Source organism: Ictidomys tridecemlineatus, chromosome 3, assembly GCF_052094955.1.
Source record: "Ictidomys tridecemlineatus isolate mIctTri1 chromosome 3, mIctTri1.hap1, whole genome shotgun sequence".
NCBI classification, from domain to species: Eukaryota; Metazoa; Chordata; class Mammalia; order Rodentia; family Sciuridae; genus Ictidomys; species Ictidomys tridecemlineatus.
Genome location: NC_135479.1, coordinates 79,497,652 through 79,516,636, shown reverse-complemented (window position 1 = coordinate 79,516,636; position 18,985 = coordinate 79,497,652). Strand labels below are relative to the sequence as shown.

Below are 18,985 nucleotides of genomic sequence, written 5' to 3'. Positions count from 1 at the left end.
TTATTTAGAGTTAATTTAGTGGTCTTCCAAGCATCATTCATGGGAAATGTAAAAAATCTCAGAAAGAAAATGCTTTCTGCCTATGGTTTTTAAAAGGCAGGGAGGAAAACCTAGAGATTTTGATGCCACCTATTGGTAGACAAAAGTATACAGTGCCCCTTCATAGCATAGCTTATTACTGAGTGTTAGAAGCATCACAGGTCATATAAAAGAATGACAGAGAGTAGAGTATGTAATCCCTGCCTCACCTTGGAACATGTGTGTTAAATCTCCCCAGACTCTTGGTGTCTTAGAAAGCCTTTCTTAAGAGTATTCCCTTTTGCTTTTCAGTAACACAACCACCTCAGGCATATCCAGAAATACCAGAGGAAGACCTATCAGTCAGGTCTCAAAATCACATGAAATAGAAAAAAAAAAGGAGACATTTTTTAAAGCTATAAATAACCATGGGGTGAGACTCAAGGTTTCTATTTGATCCACAGTCTCAAAAATAAATCCTGTTATTTACAGCAGTCCCCTTGACTAGTTGAGTATGTAACCATCCTACAGCAAAAAAAAAAAAAAAAAAAAAAAAAAAAGGAAAAAGAAAGAAATTCAATTTCAAAACAAAAATGCTCACCCTGACTCATTCAGAGAAGAATCCAAGGTTTTTGATTCAGGGCACTGACTCTATGCCTGTTTTTCCCCTTCATCATTGCTGCCCTTAGAAAATGGTATCAATTGCACTGGTAAGAATCCACATTTCTTCCCTTTTGTTCCTTGGCCACATTCCAGCATTTTACTTGTCACACTGATGGGTGAGATGTCTTTCATATTGGCACAGGACACTGAGCGGATGCCTCCCCTTATGTTATCAAACAAGAGACCTGCTGAACAAATCTATCCAGAGCGCTTCCTTTGCAGCTTGGGAACATCAGTGCCACTGTGGTTCTTTGGACAGGCTTTAGATAATTTTGACCATGGCTGTAGAACCCAGCAGTTCAGAATCCACGAGAAGGAGAGTTGGAAGAAGGTGAGTGATTCAGATGAGGGGATTTCGATTTTGCAATTGTTGAGTGGGGCTCTGGCTGGTGGGCAACTTGCAGTGTGGGTAGTGATTGAGAATGGAGCTTATATCAGCTGGTTATAAATCTTCATTTGTGCATATGCTGTGGATTTCGTGTTAGAGGTGGGAATCAATTCTGTTTATGTGCCCTGCAAAGAGCCCCTTGGAATTTACCTTCAGATCATGCCTTGGGGCAGGGGGGTGCTGGTATAAAGCTGCACGTGTGTTCTGAACACTGGCTTGCAGGCAACTGTTTGTTTCTAATTAAGGAAATGAAGCCTGCTGGCAGCAGAAACCATATTTGTCACAAGTTGTGGTGTTGTGGTTATTTTGCACATCTATGCTTATATCGTGGAGGAGCAAAGATAACTATATTGGGTTTTTCTCTATGGACTTTGTAACTTCTGCTCTATGGTCCAGTCTCTTCTTAGTTGCCCCTTTAAAGCCTGCTTTAATCAGTGCTTCCTATTTTCCCAATAACTAATTGTATCTCTGGTCTAATTATTCTGATCATCTAAACCCTGGGATTTTTGTAGATATAATAAAACTTACCCTGGAAGGCAACTGAAAAAATTAAACAAACGTTAAGTAAGGGTTTAACAGATTCCTGGAAATATATATACTCAGCACAACTTAACTCCTTTTATGTCACTTAAAAAAACAAAAGAAAGCCTTTAAAGTTTATGTTAAATGACCTCTAAGGTATTTAAAGTGTTTTTAATTTAACAAATGTTTATTGACTACCTGCTAAGTGTCAGGCACTTTACTAGGTATTGGTATTATAATCATGAACAAAGCACTTACCATCACCTACCATCATGGAGTGTTAATTTTAAGAGTTCACAATCCACATGGCAAGAAATTAATAATATCTTTCCCTTTTCTTTCCTTCTTCTTTCAAAGTTCTGCCCAACAGAAATTTCAACTTTATCTCTAAGGTTCCTCCTCCTCCTTCTCCTCTTCCTCCTCTTCCTCCTCCTCTTCCTCCTCCTCCTTCTTCTTCTTTTTGGTATCAGGGATTGAACCCAGGGGCACTCAACCATTGAGCCACATCTCCAGCCCTATTTTGTATTTTATTTAGAGACAGGGTCTCACTGAGTTGCTTAGTGCCTTGACATTTCTGAGGCTGGCTTTAAACTTGCAATCCTTCTGCCTCAGCCTCCTGAGCCTGTGGGATTATAGGCATGTGCTACCACGCCTGACTCTAAGGTTACTTCTTAATAAAACCTGGAAGGAATTAAGAAAACATGCTGGTTTTAACTTTTTTCCTTTCCTGATAGGAAAATCCTGAGAATTCTCTAGATAATCATTCATTTTCCTCACATACAGTATGTAGGGTTCAGATGAAGCTCCAGGAGTGCTGTGAGCATATTGAAAGCTCCTGAATACTACAGACACTGGTCCAACATTGTAATCCGATATACTAATGCCTCAACGATTGGCATGTACATGACCCTATGACCAGTTTTTTTTCAATCAAAGCAAATCCACCAATTTATGTTGGATTTCAGTGTATAGAAGACTCTGTCAGAGTCTTTCTAGATTTTGCATTTAGTGCTACTCTATTTCATAAGGGTTTGAAAGGTGATTAGACAGAGAAACATATCATTTATTTCCCTTACTGTAGCTCTTCCTCTGGTTCTCAAAGATCTTCTTAATTACTTTTACAAAACCATCCATGAGATCTCACTCCTTATTGTATTATCTTTTCTTATCTGGCCTTTGAAATTGGAAACTCTTGGTGAAAAACTCTAGGCTGATAACCCCTGCACCTGAAGAGAGATCTTGTTAGTCTGTGATTTAAGAGAGTGGGGAAAACCCCTCCCATCTCCATGTATGCTTGTCCATGTTTAATTGTAATGCCCTCCATGCATCCCATAGTCACAGAGTTTTTTGTGCATTTCACTGTATGGGTTCTAAAGTTCAATATTGTTGATTCTGACAATATCTATAACCTGGGAGAATTTAGTTGTCTATGGTTACAGAAACAATCAGAAACAATGCACATCTTCATTATTCATTTGCCTGAATTTGACTTTGAATAAGTTTGGAATAGAAAAGCCACTGTTTCTTTCTAAAGTGCTTCATAACATGGGGCAGTGGCTACCCCTTATATAAGACTGCCTGGATATATTTATTTTTAAATATAGGAACTCCCTAAGCATTTCTTGACCTTATTCATGAGATGGATGTATCCAAAGACATGGGATGAAGAAAGCACTAGTTTTTCATTCATTTATGCATGCATTTATTTACTGAAATTACCAGGCTCCCGCCGTATACCAGATACTGTTGTAGACATGAAGATACCAAGTGAGCAATACCTCTATCATTTTTAGGGTTGCGTCAAGCATCCAAGAAGTTTCCTTGAACGTGTGCAAAAAAAAAAAAAAGATAAAAAGTATAACTCTCATTCTTTTCCCTCCGCCCTCCGCAATATTGCTGCTTTCTATGGAATAAAAGAGTCCAAGTACTTGGAGAACTGAAGAAAGTGTCCCCCAGGAGCCTGGTGGGAGCAGAGACAGAGCTGAGAAGGAAGCCCTGGCTGTGGGCGCGGCAGGACCACGGAGAGCGCCACCGCCAAGCCCAGGGCGGGGCCGCGGAGTCGCTTTCCTGGGGGGCATTGCTTGAATCCGCTGGAACCCCCCCAGGGGGCGCTCGCGCGGAGGTTTCCGAACCGGTATCTTGCCGGGTGGCTGGGCGCATGGGTTTCGTCAGAAGGTGGAAATCTCAGTGAGAAGCTGCCATCTCCCCGCCACCCGCTCACATCCCCTTCCTTCCTTCCTCCTTTCCTTCCTCCCTCGCTCCCCTCCCTCTTTTCCCAGTTCCCCCCTCTTTACTCTGCGAGTTCACAGAGCCCAGCTTGCTACCCTCAACATTTGCACTCTCTTCCCCCGCCCCCAACACCAAGCATGGAGTCAGGGTTTCCAGAGAGACCAAACTCTCCTCTCAGCATCTTTGCCATCCGCTGTTGCTAAACTGGCCTCGGAGGCCAAGGGGGGGAGGGAAGTCCGACCCTTCTTAAACCACTACACAACTACCACACCGACCACCTCCACTCCAAAGCCGGATTTTTTTTCTTTTTTTCTTTCTTTTCTTTTTTTTTTTTTTTTTTTTTTTTTTTTTGCATCTTGGGGGCGGGACGGACCTCGTCCTGGGCTGAATTCTCTTTCTACTCTTCGGAGGTTGGCACACCCAGGTGAGTAAACTCTTTGATTCCTGTGTTCTTGTGGGGCGCTGTGATGGCAAAGTCTGTTGGGGTTGCTGCGTAGCAAGACCAACTTTTGAGATGCACTGGTTTTCGCTCAGATCTGCTTGCTTACCATGGCTGTTGTTTTAAGAAGCGGCTGCAAGCAGTCTTTAATTCAAAGGAACTTTCATCCCCTATCAGTCTCGCCTTCTGATATAAACTCAACTCACCCAAGTGGGGTGGGGCAAGTGGAGTGGGGAGGTAGACCTCGGAGGGGGGACCTCTCAGCGCACCGGGTGAGGATCCGGTCAGGGAAATCCTGAAGGGGTGGGGGTAGGATTACTGTTTTAGAAATCAGGGAAGGGGAGGGGAACGGAGTCCTGGCTGAAGTTGCAGCCAGAGAGCTGTGACACATTGTAATGCTATCTGATGGCTTGACCTACCTGCAAATTCGGGTTCAGCTTCTCAACCTCCTTCCACTTTCCCTTCCCATGAGGTCCCAATATTTAATTGGGTCCAGGGCTGTCAGTCTTAAAAACTAATCAATAGGCTGGCAAGCGCCTTGATTTAGTCCAGTTCCTCAGCATTCCTTCTTCTGTAAGAGAAAGGGGAAGGGGGACAGGACTAGAAGGATCACTGAAGTCAAACCCCAGCTAACTAAAAACAGATCAGGGCTCTGCGCTACTACAGACACCCAGGGATTGCTAGGACCGAATCTGGGGGAGATGATTAAGAGGTGGTTCACGCCAAGTCAAGGGAGTGTTGATTACCATCGGGTGGGGAGCAGGTTGAATCCTGGGGGGCGGGGGAGTACTCTAAACAATGAACGCCTCCTTCCTTTTAAAATACGTGGGCTTTAAGGTTCTAGTGTCCATTCTGCCCTCCACATCCAACTCCCGCGGTTGGCATTGCAGGACTGACTTCTTGCCAGGCTCCAGGAAAAATAAAACAAAACAAAACAAAAAAACAGGCTGCAGAGATGACCCCTGTACCCTGAACTTGTGAAGGACTCAATATAGGGATTGGGCAGGGGAGGCATGAAGGACCAGCAGAGTAGTGTGGGTCGGGGAGGGAGAGAGTGCACTAGAAAACTTTGCAAGAGAAGTATCTGAGAGTCTCTGCCCACCCCCCACGCACAACTGACCTACTGGTTCCTAAAAGTCTAGTGCCTTTGGAGAGGAGATGCCTCAGCACTTTACAATTCGTGTTCAAAATTGTATAAAACCAACTCTCCATCCTTCTTACTGCTTTGCAGAGATTTCAAAAGCACTGTTCTGGTTTCTCTTGTTTCAGTTGGTTTTCTGTTTCCTGAACAGCATTTTGAGTTATGCAAGGTACTTAACTGTACCTAAACTGAGACTACATCTGCCCTTAAACAACAACAACAAAATACTACCTTAGCTTCTAATGATATATTCTTTTCTCCCTGCTCATACCCTCTACTATCTTAACAACCTCTGTCCTCAAAGGTATTTGTGCTTTTTGCTTTGCATCAAAACAAATTTTTAAAAGCCTCAAAACTCTCCTAGGATATAGGTGCTTTGAATCCATGACAATGTTTTGTAGTTAATAGTCACTGTTTAAATTGTTGCATATCTACCCCTAAGTCAGAGGCAAGGAACATCTTTATTTTATTCGATGCCCTTCAAGTTTCAAAAGGTCCCGTTTCTTTTTTATTAACCAGGGGGATAAGGCAGAACTCAGGATGGCTTTGGCTCTGATTAGATAACTTCTGATGTTTTTATTTCCTTTAGTGAGCTGCTGCTTCTGGGTTGAACTCCTTTGATTTGCCTGCCCATTTTTAAAGAGCCTGACAGAGTTGATCTAGCAGATGAGGGCTCTAAGCTCAGAATTAGTCAAAGGTTCTCACATGCAGAGAAGTGGATAAAAATAGAGGGAGGGTTGGGAAATATAGCTAGGACACCTGTGTTAATAGTGCATCTTAGTAAAGGCCAAATTTCCTCATTTATCTCTAATTGAAAGATTCTGATAGTTTCACATGTTCCAACTGAAAGCACGTCAGAAGTGGGTGATTCCCCCTGAGCATTACATAAAAGGATGTATTGGTCCATCACAAGAGTGAACATTGAATCCTGGACTGTTTTCCGTGGTTTCATGAGAAGAGCTTGCTTATAATGAAATCAAAGGTCTAATCGTGTGTTACCATGTGAAAACTACTGTGGCCATCAAGTCTGTGCTTTTCCTATGAGTGGTCAATCTTGGTTTTTATTCTTCAGATACAGGCCTGGCATATATTAGTGGGAACAGGCACAGAGGGATACAATGAGTTTTCCCAGCATGAAACAACCACCTCATTAGAAGTTCTAAATATTTATTTAAGAATAGTTGCTCCCCAGGTTTGCGAGTTGTTTCTTGATTGTAAAAATGAATGAAAAGACTTCCTGCTTATCTCCAGGTGTCTAGTAGGGACGTGGCATTTTGCTTGAATTATCAGTTTGTCTTTGGGGGATTCTGCTTTTAGAAGTTTTAATTAAAAGGTGTCTTGTTCTAAAGTATTTCGTGATCTACATGTGGATTTTTGATTAAAAAGTACCTCATTTTAGTTACTAGGAAGCAAAAGGGTTTTCTGATTCCAGAGAAGTTTTATATAACAATTCAAAAAGTAGAAGAGAGCTTCAGTTCTTCTTATCATTGGATTGTTTTGAGTCCAATATCATGACTGAAAACCTTAAGATTGTCTGATTTATAAAAACTTATCACTAAGAGGAAAATGGGTTAATGGTAGAATCTATGCTCATCAGTCCTTTGGAACTCAACTGAGTGTATTTATAAGGTCTGAGCCCTGTCTTCCTCTATCTTTGTTTTGCAAATTTCCTGAAATATAACACCCTGGTCATTAAGGCCACCTTTACTCATATTAAGCAAGCTTTTTTTTTTTTTTTTTTTGCCATTTAGAGGTAAATGTGTTAGAAATGAACAGTCAGTATTGTGTGTGATCAGTGCTCCACGCTTTCAGAGGGGTTTGGATCCAAAGAGTGAGAAGAGTACTCTTATGATATCCACCTGAGTACATCTCTACAGTAGTTGGAAAAATCACTTAGTGAGTCTTTGTGTTTTTTAATCAGATATGTGGCAAGAAGATCTATATTTCAGATATTTTGAAGAAGAAAAGGACTAAATTTGTTCCCTATATTTGATTTTTTTCCATTTTTTAATCTTGTTAATATTTTAAAACAAAACAAACAAATCCCCCTTTGGATCCATGCAGTAACCCAAAGCCATATTTCCTTGGCAACAGTAGCCAGTATGCTGGAGTTACAAAATACCAAGACGGAAAATTTTAAATGCAGTCAGAATAAAATGTCACATGGTTCAAGACCATTCTTTGGTGCATTAAAATTGACCTTCCAGCATTTAATAATAGAGTTGCCTTTGTCCTGATTTACTGTAGATGGTAAAGGACCGATTATAGATTTTAATTCTTTTTAGGATGTCCTAAAAATCCTATAATGTTTTTCTTTTTTGAAGGAAGCATGTTATAGAAATGATTTCGGTTGGGGTTATAAATTCATTCTCTGCATAAGGTATTTATGTGGAGGTTGACCCTAAGTTCAAAATCAAGCTCAATAAATACGTCAAATAAGATGCACTGTCTTTTTTAATGCTATTTGAAATAGATGGTTTATAGTAAGGGCTCCAATTAGCATTAAGTTCATCCAGTTGATTATCTACTAAAACTTGTGGCTGTGTAATGAAAACATAGTAGTGCCTCTCACCCTTTTTTGTACTAGAAATTTAATTTATGTGGGAGCTTTCTGTTTTCTTTATGAACTACTAAATATGTATATAGAGTGTATATATTTTCTCTGAATTGGCAAATCCTGAGATGTCCTTTATTTGTCTGCTGTATTCTTTGAAAGCCTCTTGGGAGCCACTAGTTTTTACCTCAGTAAATATTGAAGGACTGGGGGCAGGTCTTGAAAAGAAGACAAAGAGGTCTTCCGAGGGGAGGCTGATTCTGGTCCTGTGATTTTTAGTACACACGCAGGGATGGGTGAGCCCATTTAAGCAGATCTGTGATGGACTCATTTCTAAGCAGTGAGTAGCAATTTTATCATCCTGGATCTATGACTTTCTGAACTGGGCCAGAGCTTGAGGGCAGTCTGTTTGACTCTAGCTGTTTAATCTGACTGATGTGGAAACTCAATCTCAGAGAAGTGACTTGTTCAGGATCAGGAGACTCATTCAACAAACCCTGTTGATTGCTGCTCTCCTAAAGAGACTCAGATTCCCTGGAGATAATTTCTGTGGTGGCGTCAATCCCTGGCGCCACGTGTTCTGATCATCTTTATGGAGTATGAGTTGGAGATGATTTGGGAGCAGCGGGGGTGGGGGGGACACCCACTTCCCACAGGAATGTTTAGAAAAGCAGCATTGGGGCTTATTACAATCTCTCTCCTGGAGCCAGTGCAATATTTAACCAATAGATGTGATTAAATTTGTACAAACTCATTGTCTGCATCCATCTCTGTTCATGTGCATGTTTTGTGAATAATTTCCCCTGCACCGAACCGTCTTAGCTTTCTATTTCAAATGTCAGAATTGAGTCAATAAAGTAAACAAAGAGATTTCATAAGTGTTCACAGTTCCAAGAACCACAGGGGGAATCCTTTACTCTGTTTTAAATTAAAGGTCCATTTAAAAAAGAAGAGACTTTCCCCAAAGTTGCTATTTTACATATCTCTGATTCATAATACAAATTTACCTAACTTTATTTTTCTCTTAGAAAACTAGAGAAATTTCTCCTTGGAAACATTAGGCTGAGGGGAATACAGTATTTCTGTTTAACCCTAGAATCCTTCTCAGGTTTAAGGTTAATTGAGCAAAAGGCCGTCCTTATCCAAAAGACCCCAACCTCTGTGGGGCAGCTCTTTGCTCCTTGAAGGACAAGAGGAGCAGAAGCTGGTTAGCAGGGACTCAAGGCAGGCAAGCCCCAAGAGCTGGTGAGTCCAGGAGAGAGAGAGTTAGCATTGGAACAGGCGGTCGCTAGAGGGCGCCGGAACACCGATGGAGCCCACCTCCGGGGGACTATGAGGTTTGCTGGAACCCCAGATATGTGCCCAGGTAAGAGGTGGCTCCTCTGACCCCCAGGGCAGATCGTTCCACGGTAGAAAGGGGACAAAAAGTTTTGTTTCAGCTTTCCGTGGTGTATCTCTTCTTGTGCCTGGTTAGGTTGCTTGGTGGCTGGACAGCCTGACTGCTCTCAGAACTGACAGATCTATTTGGAATTCAACTGCCCCTTTTCATTCTTGATACTTAGGCCTGTTTTTTGGAGGAAGAGCTCAGGATCCAGAAATACCCAGTTTGAATCTTGGACATACCATTTTTTTAAGCTATAGATCTTTGTGTGAATCACTGTCTTCCATGGGACTAGTGATGGTTATGACTGTGGAGTGTTTTCAAGGGTCTGTCTTGTGTGTCGGCAAGCAAATGCTGGTTCCCGTGCCAGTTCTCTTGTGAGCTCTCCGCAGAACTTCAGCCTTTCCTTTTTCTCAGAGCCTCTCCCACATTCCCCTACCCTCTCCTTCAGCAGAAAGTTCTCATTCATTCATCCGTTGAATAATAACGGACCCCAGTGTTTCTGCCCAAAGCTATGCTTGTTACTGGGGGTAAATGTGAAGTTCTTACAGTTTGATGTTCCAGGTTTGAGGAGCAGACAGGGTTATGAGAAGAAGCATTAAAACCCATAGTGGAAGTGTCAAAAGAAAGATGAACAAATGATTCAGGGTAAGAGAGAAAGGGAGCCAGTTCCTCCATCTCAAAGAATCTGGAAAATGGTCCTTTTACAAGTCCTGTCACATCAGGTATTTTTTCATTTCCTATTTCAAGGAACCCTTGTCTGTTGGTGGAGGGCAATTCTGTGGGTGAGGAAGGGGGAGTGGTAAAATATCATTCAGCAGGCATTTTGGTTTATTTAAATATAGATACATTTGACATTGCTAATAGAGATTTTTAAAACCGAATCAACTTGTACCATCGTCCTGAGGGTATTAGTTTCATCAATATCATAATAAAATAAAGGCCTAATTGGCTTAATGCATTTATACAAGAAAATGATTTGGAAGGAAATGTAATAGAAATACAACCACAACTACCAATAGCCCTTATCATTCAACAGTGGGCCTGAAACAAATTAGAATTCTATTTTTAAAATATTGAAAAGGTACATTTAATGCCAAATCCATAAAAATAAAAAATAATAAGGACAGTAGATTGCAAAAGCAGTGTTCTATTATTAAAATGACATACACACACACAAATCTTTCGGTTTGTTAGGAGGCATTGGGGTACAGGATGCTCGATTTGATGCCTTTATTATCTTTTGTGAAGTTGACTCAACAGGTAACTTAGAGCCCAAATTTCAGTGACAAGATGGAAAAATCAAGGAGATTTTATGTTGATGTAAAACCAAGGATGGGCACCTTGGACCAAGTATGTTGACGTTATCTGACCAGGTGGACTGCAAAGCTCTGAAGAAGCTGTGGTTGAACTTCTTTTCCTTAGTGCCTCTTAAATTCTGAGTCTTTGTTGAATGTGAATCCTCCTGGAGGAAAGAGATGAAAGGAAAATAGTGGAAATAGTTGATTTGGGGGACAGCTCATAGCACTTATCCTAGCTCTTGGCCTGGATTCATTTTAAAGAGACAGGGTTCTTATGGAATCAGAGAATGTGTGAGCTGGGCGACCCCAGAAAATGATGCACACTCCCTCCCCTTTTCCACATGAGAAGACAAGGGTATAGCAAGATGAAGTGACTCACCAAAGCTGCTTGTTGGTAGAGTGATGGCAAAGGTGGAGGCTTCCTCACCCCTGGTCCTGGGTTCTTCTGGTTCATGCCCACCTGTCTCTCTCCTTTCCAACATGTGTGGTAAGAGAGCAGGACTCTCTTTTTCTTATTCATGGTCGAACCCAAAACAGTGCCAGGCACCAGGAGTTCCTCAAAAAATTTTGGTGGACTGAGTAAACCAGGCTGTTTCTTCATTCTTAATCAGGAAATGGGCCAGAAAGAAAGAAAAAAAGAAAGAAAGAGAGAGGGGGGGGAGGGGGAGAGGGAAAGAAAGAAAGAAAGAAAGAAAGAAAGAAGGAAGGAAGGAAGGAAGGAAGGAAGGAAGGAAGGAAGGAAGGAAGGAAGAAATAAATCAGTGGTTTGTAATACAGATTGATAAAGACAAATATTTGTGAAATTTTATTATGATAAAAGATTAGGCTTGGAAAGTAAATAATCTTGGTTTGAATCCTGCCTCTGCCACTCAACAGCTGTTTGGTTTGAGGTAAATTATCTAAGCTCTTTTACCTTATTTACTCATTCATAAAAATGGGGAGAGAACTATATAATTTAGTAGAAGGGACCTAACCATCTTAGGTATGTGTTGGCTTTTCTTGCTTTCCCATTCTTGTTGTCTGCTTTTCTTGATATTATACTTAATTTTTTTTAAAGAAAGAGAGAAAGAATTTTTTAATATTTATTTTCCATTTTATTTCGGTGGATACAACATCTTTATTTTTTAAAAAAATTTGTATGAGGTGCTGAGGATTGAACCCAGCGCCCCACGCATGCCAGGCGAGCGTGCTACCGCTTGAGCCACATCCCCAGCCCCTTAAATTTATTTTTTTTAAATTTATTTTGTGCCACTTACATTACCTTGCAGGAAAAGTGAAATTATTCGAATAAACATATATTCAGTCACCAAATGTATACATTCTATGGGTTAAATATGATTAGTTTTATTTTATAATTGATTGGATTAATGTCTAAACATTAGCAAGTGGGAAGGAGGAAATCTAGGGTGCCCCACCCCACAATCTCAAGATCAGGGCTGTTTCTTAGGCTCAGATAACTCTAAAGTTGAAGTTAATTCCTTTTTTCATGTCCTCTCACAGCTCTGCTTAGCCCTGCCTCATGTGCTTTGTTGCATGAAGGTGCCCACTCTCCTAGCATGTCACAAGCTCTTTCTGGTAGCAGCTCTACCACCTCTACCATATCACTTCTTGATATGACTCCAGAGAATGGAGAATCCTCAGGTACATAGAATAGTCATCCCCAGGTACCCATGAGAGATTGGTTCCAGGACTCCCATGGGCACTAACATTTCTGGATGCTCAGTCCTTTAAATAAAATGGTGTAGTATTTGCTTATTTCCTACACACATCCTCTGCAAACTTTAAATCATCTCTAGATTATTTATAATACCTAGTACAATATAAATGCTGTATAAATAGCTGTTACATTATTTAAGGAATAATCACAAAAGAGTCTTTTCACATTTAGTACAAACACAGTTTTGGAAAAATATTTCCAGTCTGCAGTTGGTTCAATCCATGAATGTGTAGGACCACCTATACATCTCTGTCACCCTGTGAGCATGCCTAGTTTGTCTCAGTAAATATTCTGTGTCTAGGCCAAATATGGATTTACCTTAAAATTTACATCCTCTCTCATTTGTTAAACATACTCTTATTTTACTTTGATTATTGGCTCTATATGATATGATCTAAATGAATGTGTGGAGTTATATATTACTGTGCACAGTTGTATCTCTAATACAGTATATATATATTATGCTTGAAAAACAGTGTGTGAGGCTTTTTCTAAAGATTATTTTGACTATGCATGTGTATTCTTTTGTGTCTTTGAATCATAGCCTTTACCTCAAAGCACTCCATTATATTCATAAGACTGTACACTGTGTTGTATATAGCCAGGTAGGATCATTTATCAGCGAGGGGCATAAATTTTGTACCACACATTCCTGGGTTTAAATTCCAACTCTGTTTAACCTGTTGAAGCTCAGCTTCCACAAATATATAATGAGAATAATGATGTGATGTATGCCCAGAATTGCTGTGAAGCTTGCTGGCATATGGAAATTATTCAAATTACAATCCTTATTGGCTGACAGCATCTTTCAAAGGTTAGGGTCTTGAGTAATTAATTACTCCAGTGGTAATGGTTTGCCCCATTGCAGGGGAGTTATAGAAGTTAGGGGTGTGTTTATGCAGCTCTGGTAGAACTCACCAACAGATTGGATACTTCATAAACACACCCCTAACTTCTATCCTAGGCTGTCAGCAATAGACGACATATTGGACATTCTGTCTGCTATGGAACGAACAGAAGATACTATTTTTCATCAGGGAGTTGGGAACGTTTCTCACACCTTAGCATGAATCTGGAGGGCTTATTACAACACAGTGATGAGTCCTGTCCTCAGATTTCTCACTCTGGGGGGTAGCAATTAAATGAATTATATTTCTAATCATTTCCCAGGTGACACTGATACTGCTGGTTTGGAGAGAACACTTTGAGAACCAAAGTCTTAAATATTTACTTGATTTAGAGCAGCTGTGCATTTTCTCTCCTGTAGGGTACAACTGTGAGCATCATTTGTGGTCAAGAAAGGGATCTGACATTTACCGAGCACCTGTGACATTTACCATGGGCCAGGTATCTTACTTGCCACTTGACTCATATTATCCTATTTTATCCTCACAATCACCCTGTCAATCAGTTCTCTATTAGTTACTGAGACCCTATCATATATCATAGACAGTGTTATATCAGGTGCTGGGTATGTGAAATGAACAAGACAGACATAATTTTGACCTTCTGGATATTTGATTTCAGCAGGGAAGACTTGCTTGCCTGAGCCAAAAATTATAAAGGTGATTAATCTGATCCACAAAAAATAGAAGATCAGAGAAGCTGAGTCACTTGGCTATGGGTTATACAGCAAATGGGACAAACTTAAAAATCATAGACATGACTTCCACTAAACCAAAAATCCTTAAGGTTTTTTTGGTCTCAGGGCTCCTTTCCATTCTTAAAAATTATTGAAGACCCCAAACTTAAAAATTATTTAACGTTTGTTCATGTTAAACTACTGATTTTTACTATATTAGCCATTGAAACCATTTATTCTTTGAGAATGGCTGTAGTAAACCACACTACAAATTATAACATCTTTCCTAAGCTCTGAACCCTAATTTGGTTTGATAACTTTTGTGACCATGAAAATAGAAGAAACTTTTCATCTCATCTTACACTTATAGTTTAAATGCAAGGTCCTCTTTTAAAATTTGAGCCTACCTTTTCTGCTGAGGGTGACCTCCTCAAGAAAAGGCTGATCTGCTTTGAAAATGCCTTTTAAATTATTTAAATATTTATTTGTTTGTTTAAAGGAAAAGCAGCCTTTAAAGTGTCCATCCTGGACCAAGTTCAGACTGTTAGTGATGGACGGATTTCAGTCCTAGCTGAGAGCATTTTGACAGATAACAACTCATCCAAGTTTGTGAAAAGCATTGCATTTGGGTCGCTTGGGGTACAGGCCACTGCAAGAGAAGCCCAGGGTGGCAGGCAGAGGGGAAAGAGATGAACGATTCAGATCCAGCAAGCGTGGAGGCTTTTCTGTGATGTTGAGCCATGTTTAATTGTGGGTTAACGACCGAAATACGGCCATTCCCCATCATTTTTATTCATTCTCTAACGGGAATGAGAAGTTCTAGTAGATATTTTCCTTTGGTGTGTAATGGCCCGTGGTTGTTCAGATAAGTTGCTGTTCCGGCTGACTCTGAATGCTTTATTGGTGTCGTTAAGTTTTACTGAGTAAAATCAACGGAATCGGAGCTGAAATGACTCAATGTGATTCTTGATTGATGATCAATAAATCCAAATCTCTCCTCATTTTTGTAGAAACAAGTGAATGAAGGAGGATGTTGTGGGAGGATCAGTGTGATTACTTAGGTCTACCAGGTCCTGGGATGAGAAGTTAGGAAAGAGAATAAGACGGCTGTCTGATGGTGGTCTTTTTGACACCAGATAACTGAAATCGCTCCCTGGGCATCTTTTAAAATGTTTATCCAGCTGTTTGATGTCACAGAGGCACAATCTGTCAACAAGACAAATGCCAAAAGAATGTGTTGCTAGGTCCTTGTTTGTCATCTTCAGTAGACGCTGAAATTCATCACGAAGTCTCTTTGCCGGTTGGCCTCAGGCAGCAGGGACCCCTTTGCATGGCATCTGTGTCTTTCTGGAGGGAGACACTCTCAGGAAGATCCAAGTCCAAGTGATCACACTGGCACTTCTCACTCCTTTTCACATCCCGTCAAGCAGGAGTCTGTGATGTGTCCCGTGACACGGAACGCCTCCTGCAAACTTCTCTGGCTGAGGTTCTTGTGCCATTTTTCAATTGTGAACATCTTGCTCAGAATTCTAAAGATTCTGACTTGATGAGCTCATGTGAACAATGTATTTCTTTCACTCTAAACGATGAACTCTGTTGGCTTTGCAGATTGCTAGAGATTGCTACAGATTGCTGCTTTTGAGATGCTTGCTGTTCTCTAAAGCAAGCACAAACATGGATGGTAGATGGTAGATGCGTGGGAGTGGGGGGCAGTGGGTAGGTTCTTTAGGGTCAGGGCTCATGGAAGACCACACCTGTTTCCTGACCCTACATGTCTGCTCTGAATTTGGCTTGCCAGACAGCTAAGAAGTCCAGAAATGGGTTTGGTGCCTCCAGCAGGAGTGAATGAGACTTATTTTCTGTGGGACTGTGATGAGAATTTGTATAACAGGTGAACATCACTTCCCTAAGCTGGGAGGAAGAGCTAAGACTCAATTAGGGAGGCTCAGTGCTTAGATACTTAGATGGAAACTCTGGCCCTCTTTGCTGGAATAATCAAAGAACAGCTTTTTTTTAAAAAAAAAAATTTTTAAATTTTTTTATAGTTGCTATCCCTGGTCTATGAGTTTTATGAATAATTCCAAAAGCTGGTTATAATGTATATTATATATTTTAACTTGGGTTAAAAGCACACACACACACACATATTTAATTTTTATGAATCTAAGAGAAGTGAAATAAGATCTGATTAAGGCAAACTTGATAACTGTAGCCCAAAAAAGGTCATTGTCAAATGAGATCTGTCAGGAAAGGGATCAACTATATAGCTCATATACCAATTCTAGCTTCTACCACAAAGAGATTTTTTTTTTCTCTTGGTTTTTGTAAATAAAGTTTTATTGGAACATAGTTATGCCTATTATCACATGCAGTTTCTTTCATGCTACAGTGGCAGAACTGAATAGTTGCAACAGAAATCAAATGGTCTGCAAAGCCAGCTATCTATCTCTTTGTAGAAAAAGTTTACCAAGCCCTGCATTTGGGGCATATTTTCTCCATATAGGAAAAATAGATAGTTTTCAAAATATCTAAAGAGATATTATTCTAAAATACAGACTAAATAACTAAGTGATAGATCTGTTGCTGTGTATTGTGAGAATCATGCACACAGTCAGTGCTTGGGGCATGAGTGTATATTGCTAGTTGAATGATTTTGTGGTGGTATCCTTTTTTAAATCAAGGGATCTTATTTAATCTCTGAAGATTCTTCTTATGACTCTTCTCAGAATATTAGGGAGAGAGGATGTGAAGCAAACAGAAACACCCTTGGTACCTCTGTGCTCTCGTGTACCAAAGTGACAGGCACAGTCTTTCGAATCACCATCAGTCAATTTCCTTAAGTATCAGATGGAATTATTAGGCAGATGCAAAAAGCTTGACCATCTGCTGCCACAGTGTTATTGAATATCTTACCTGGAGAGAAAAAAAAAAGGGGGGGGGGATTTAAGAATTGAGAGCATCAAAATCATGTTTGATGCGTGTTCTGAGTTGGTTTTGGGGGACAGAGTTGAAAAACCTGTTTATTGTTTGTGTTCGGCAGCTCTCTACATTGTTTTGAGTGTGTGAGTACAATCTTGGGCACGTTCCAGATGTACAGGGCTTCAATTATCAGCACCCTGTAATCCCCTACATTCCAAAATCCCAGGTGGGAATCACACTTCCACTAGTTCCCAAAATTATACCGAAGAGGAGAACTAGAAATTGACTATTTTGCGGGGACAGAAGGGGTCAAAAGAGATGATGATCACCTGGCTTTTATTGTATTCCGCCCGTGGGGGGGGGGGCGCGGATTGAGACTTGTCATCCTGGGAGAAAGACTCTTGTTGTACGTGAGATTTGGGTAGCTAACTCGTGATTCAAAGCATATGCTCTGCCCTCTTTAGGAAATGGAGTTCCCACTGCCCCTTTTCCTGAGGGGGTTTCCATCTGTTCAGCAATACAGATTTGACCGTGGGTTATCATTTATTAATTCAGACATTTGGGAGGGAGACACGCTGGCTGTGCAGAGATGCAAACAGAGCCCCGGCCTCCGCATCAGAATCCCGGGTGCTCCCAAGATTTCCTCCTAGGCACTCCAGCCTCCGGAGCCCTGGGGTTTGGAAGGAGCAGCCCTGCCTGCCTTCCATACATGGTAAGTGACTAATGGTGGCTGTGTGGAGCCCTGGGCTGAGGTGGGTGAAAGTCCACTCATAAGCTCTTGGCTTGCACATACAGGACTCCGGCCACTTTTCCCCCTTGGGAAGAGAGGGATAGAAGGGACAGGATGGGCTGACACTGGCGCGGCACAGTTTGTGCTGTTCTGACTCTGGTACCTTTAAGCTCCAATTTGGAATTGGTTTATATTGAGAGAGCTGTGACAGTGCTGGGAATGTGCTTAATGAAGTGTCACAAGTTTAAATGGCCTTTCCCAACAGATCTACAGGCTTTAGGGCTGGTGGGCACAGACAGATGACCCAAAGACATGTTGTATGAATAGACCTTGCCTGATCTGAGGGGCAGCATTTGTTCCTTTCCAAGGTTTTGGTTTCTGAGGGCTCCTGATTTTTATTGAACTTCTGAAAATGTTCATCATGGAACTAGAGGTGGAAGGATTACATTTATAGTCACTTTATCAAAATAGCATAAGCTAGGCTAATGTCACAGTTCACATCACTGTGTCCAGTAATAGCATGATGACAAATTTTCCTGAACCCCCGATTTCCTATTGGTTATCTTTATCATTCTGTTATAAAAAGGAATGGGAAAATCATAAATATGCTTGTCAACCTTATATATATATATATATATCCCCTAATAATATGCATTGTCATTCATCAAATTTATTTTTCAGATGTATCGTATCACAGACAGATGCCCTATGGAACCTATTACTTTGCATCAGTATATTTAAATTTGGATCTAAAGCAAGAGGAATTTGAATACTTCTGCTACTCATCATAAAGGGCATAGGGGGATTCTGTATGCAATCAGGATAAAGTCTTAGAATAGAAGTTCCTTTGGTGAGGGAGAGGACCATTTTTGCGGCTTGGAAATGAAGATGATAATATCTGGTCTCACCCAACTGGACATAATTTAAAACTTTAACATCCCTTCTTTCTGGCTTTATTTGTAAATGTTGATCCTAGCATTATGAACCTCAGAGCCTTTCCTATTTTCTTGTTTCACAACTCCTCAGGAATGTGCAAAAGGAAAGGTAATAAAGGAAAATCTTTTCAAGATAAAACATGATTCATAAAGGTGACAGCCATGCCATATGTGAACAGTGATTAACAGCTGCAGAGTCTGCAAACTGCTTTTTAAAAATAAAGTGATAAAGCAGATTTTCCCATTATTTTGTGTTTCGGTGCTTGCTCAAGTGTATCGCCCTGATTTTTCTGGGCTTCATTTTATTCTGTGGCAATGAAATCACTCTCCATGTCCCAGTGGCGTGTATAGGGGCTTACTTAAATATCTCACAGATATTTCTGGTTATTCATCCAGTGATATTTTACGCTTCATGACAACGATGTGGTGTATTAAAACCACAACCTCTTATACAACTGTTCATTTT

At 40.6% G+C, this 18,985-nt stretch overlaps 1 protein-coding gene across 3 annotated transcripts in view; it reads left to right on the top strand.

Moving 5' to 3' along the window:
- The first annotated feature begins 765 nt into the window (after positions 1 to 765).
- Positions 766 to 18,985, top strand: part of Cpne4 (copine 4) — a 455,030-nt gene continuing 436,810 nt past the window's right edge. Inside the window, exon 1 of one of the 3 annotated variants that reach the window (XM_078043313.1) lies at positions 766 to 1,012. In XM_078043313.1, coding sequence (XP_077899439.1) covers positions 960 to 1,012 — 53 coding nt within the window. In that variant the 5' untranslated portion in view covers positions 766 to 959. Of the gene's footprint in view, positions 1,013 to 3,714; positions 4,245 to 17,423; positions 17,567 to 18,985 lie in introns of those variants that run through there. The other 2 variants (XM_078043315.1, XM_078043316.1) reach the window with 2 other exon arrangements.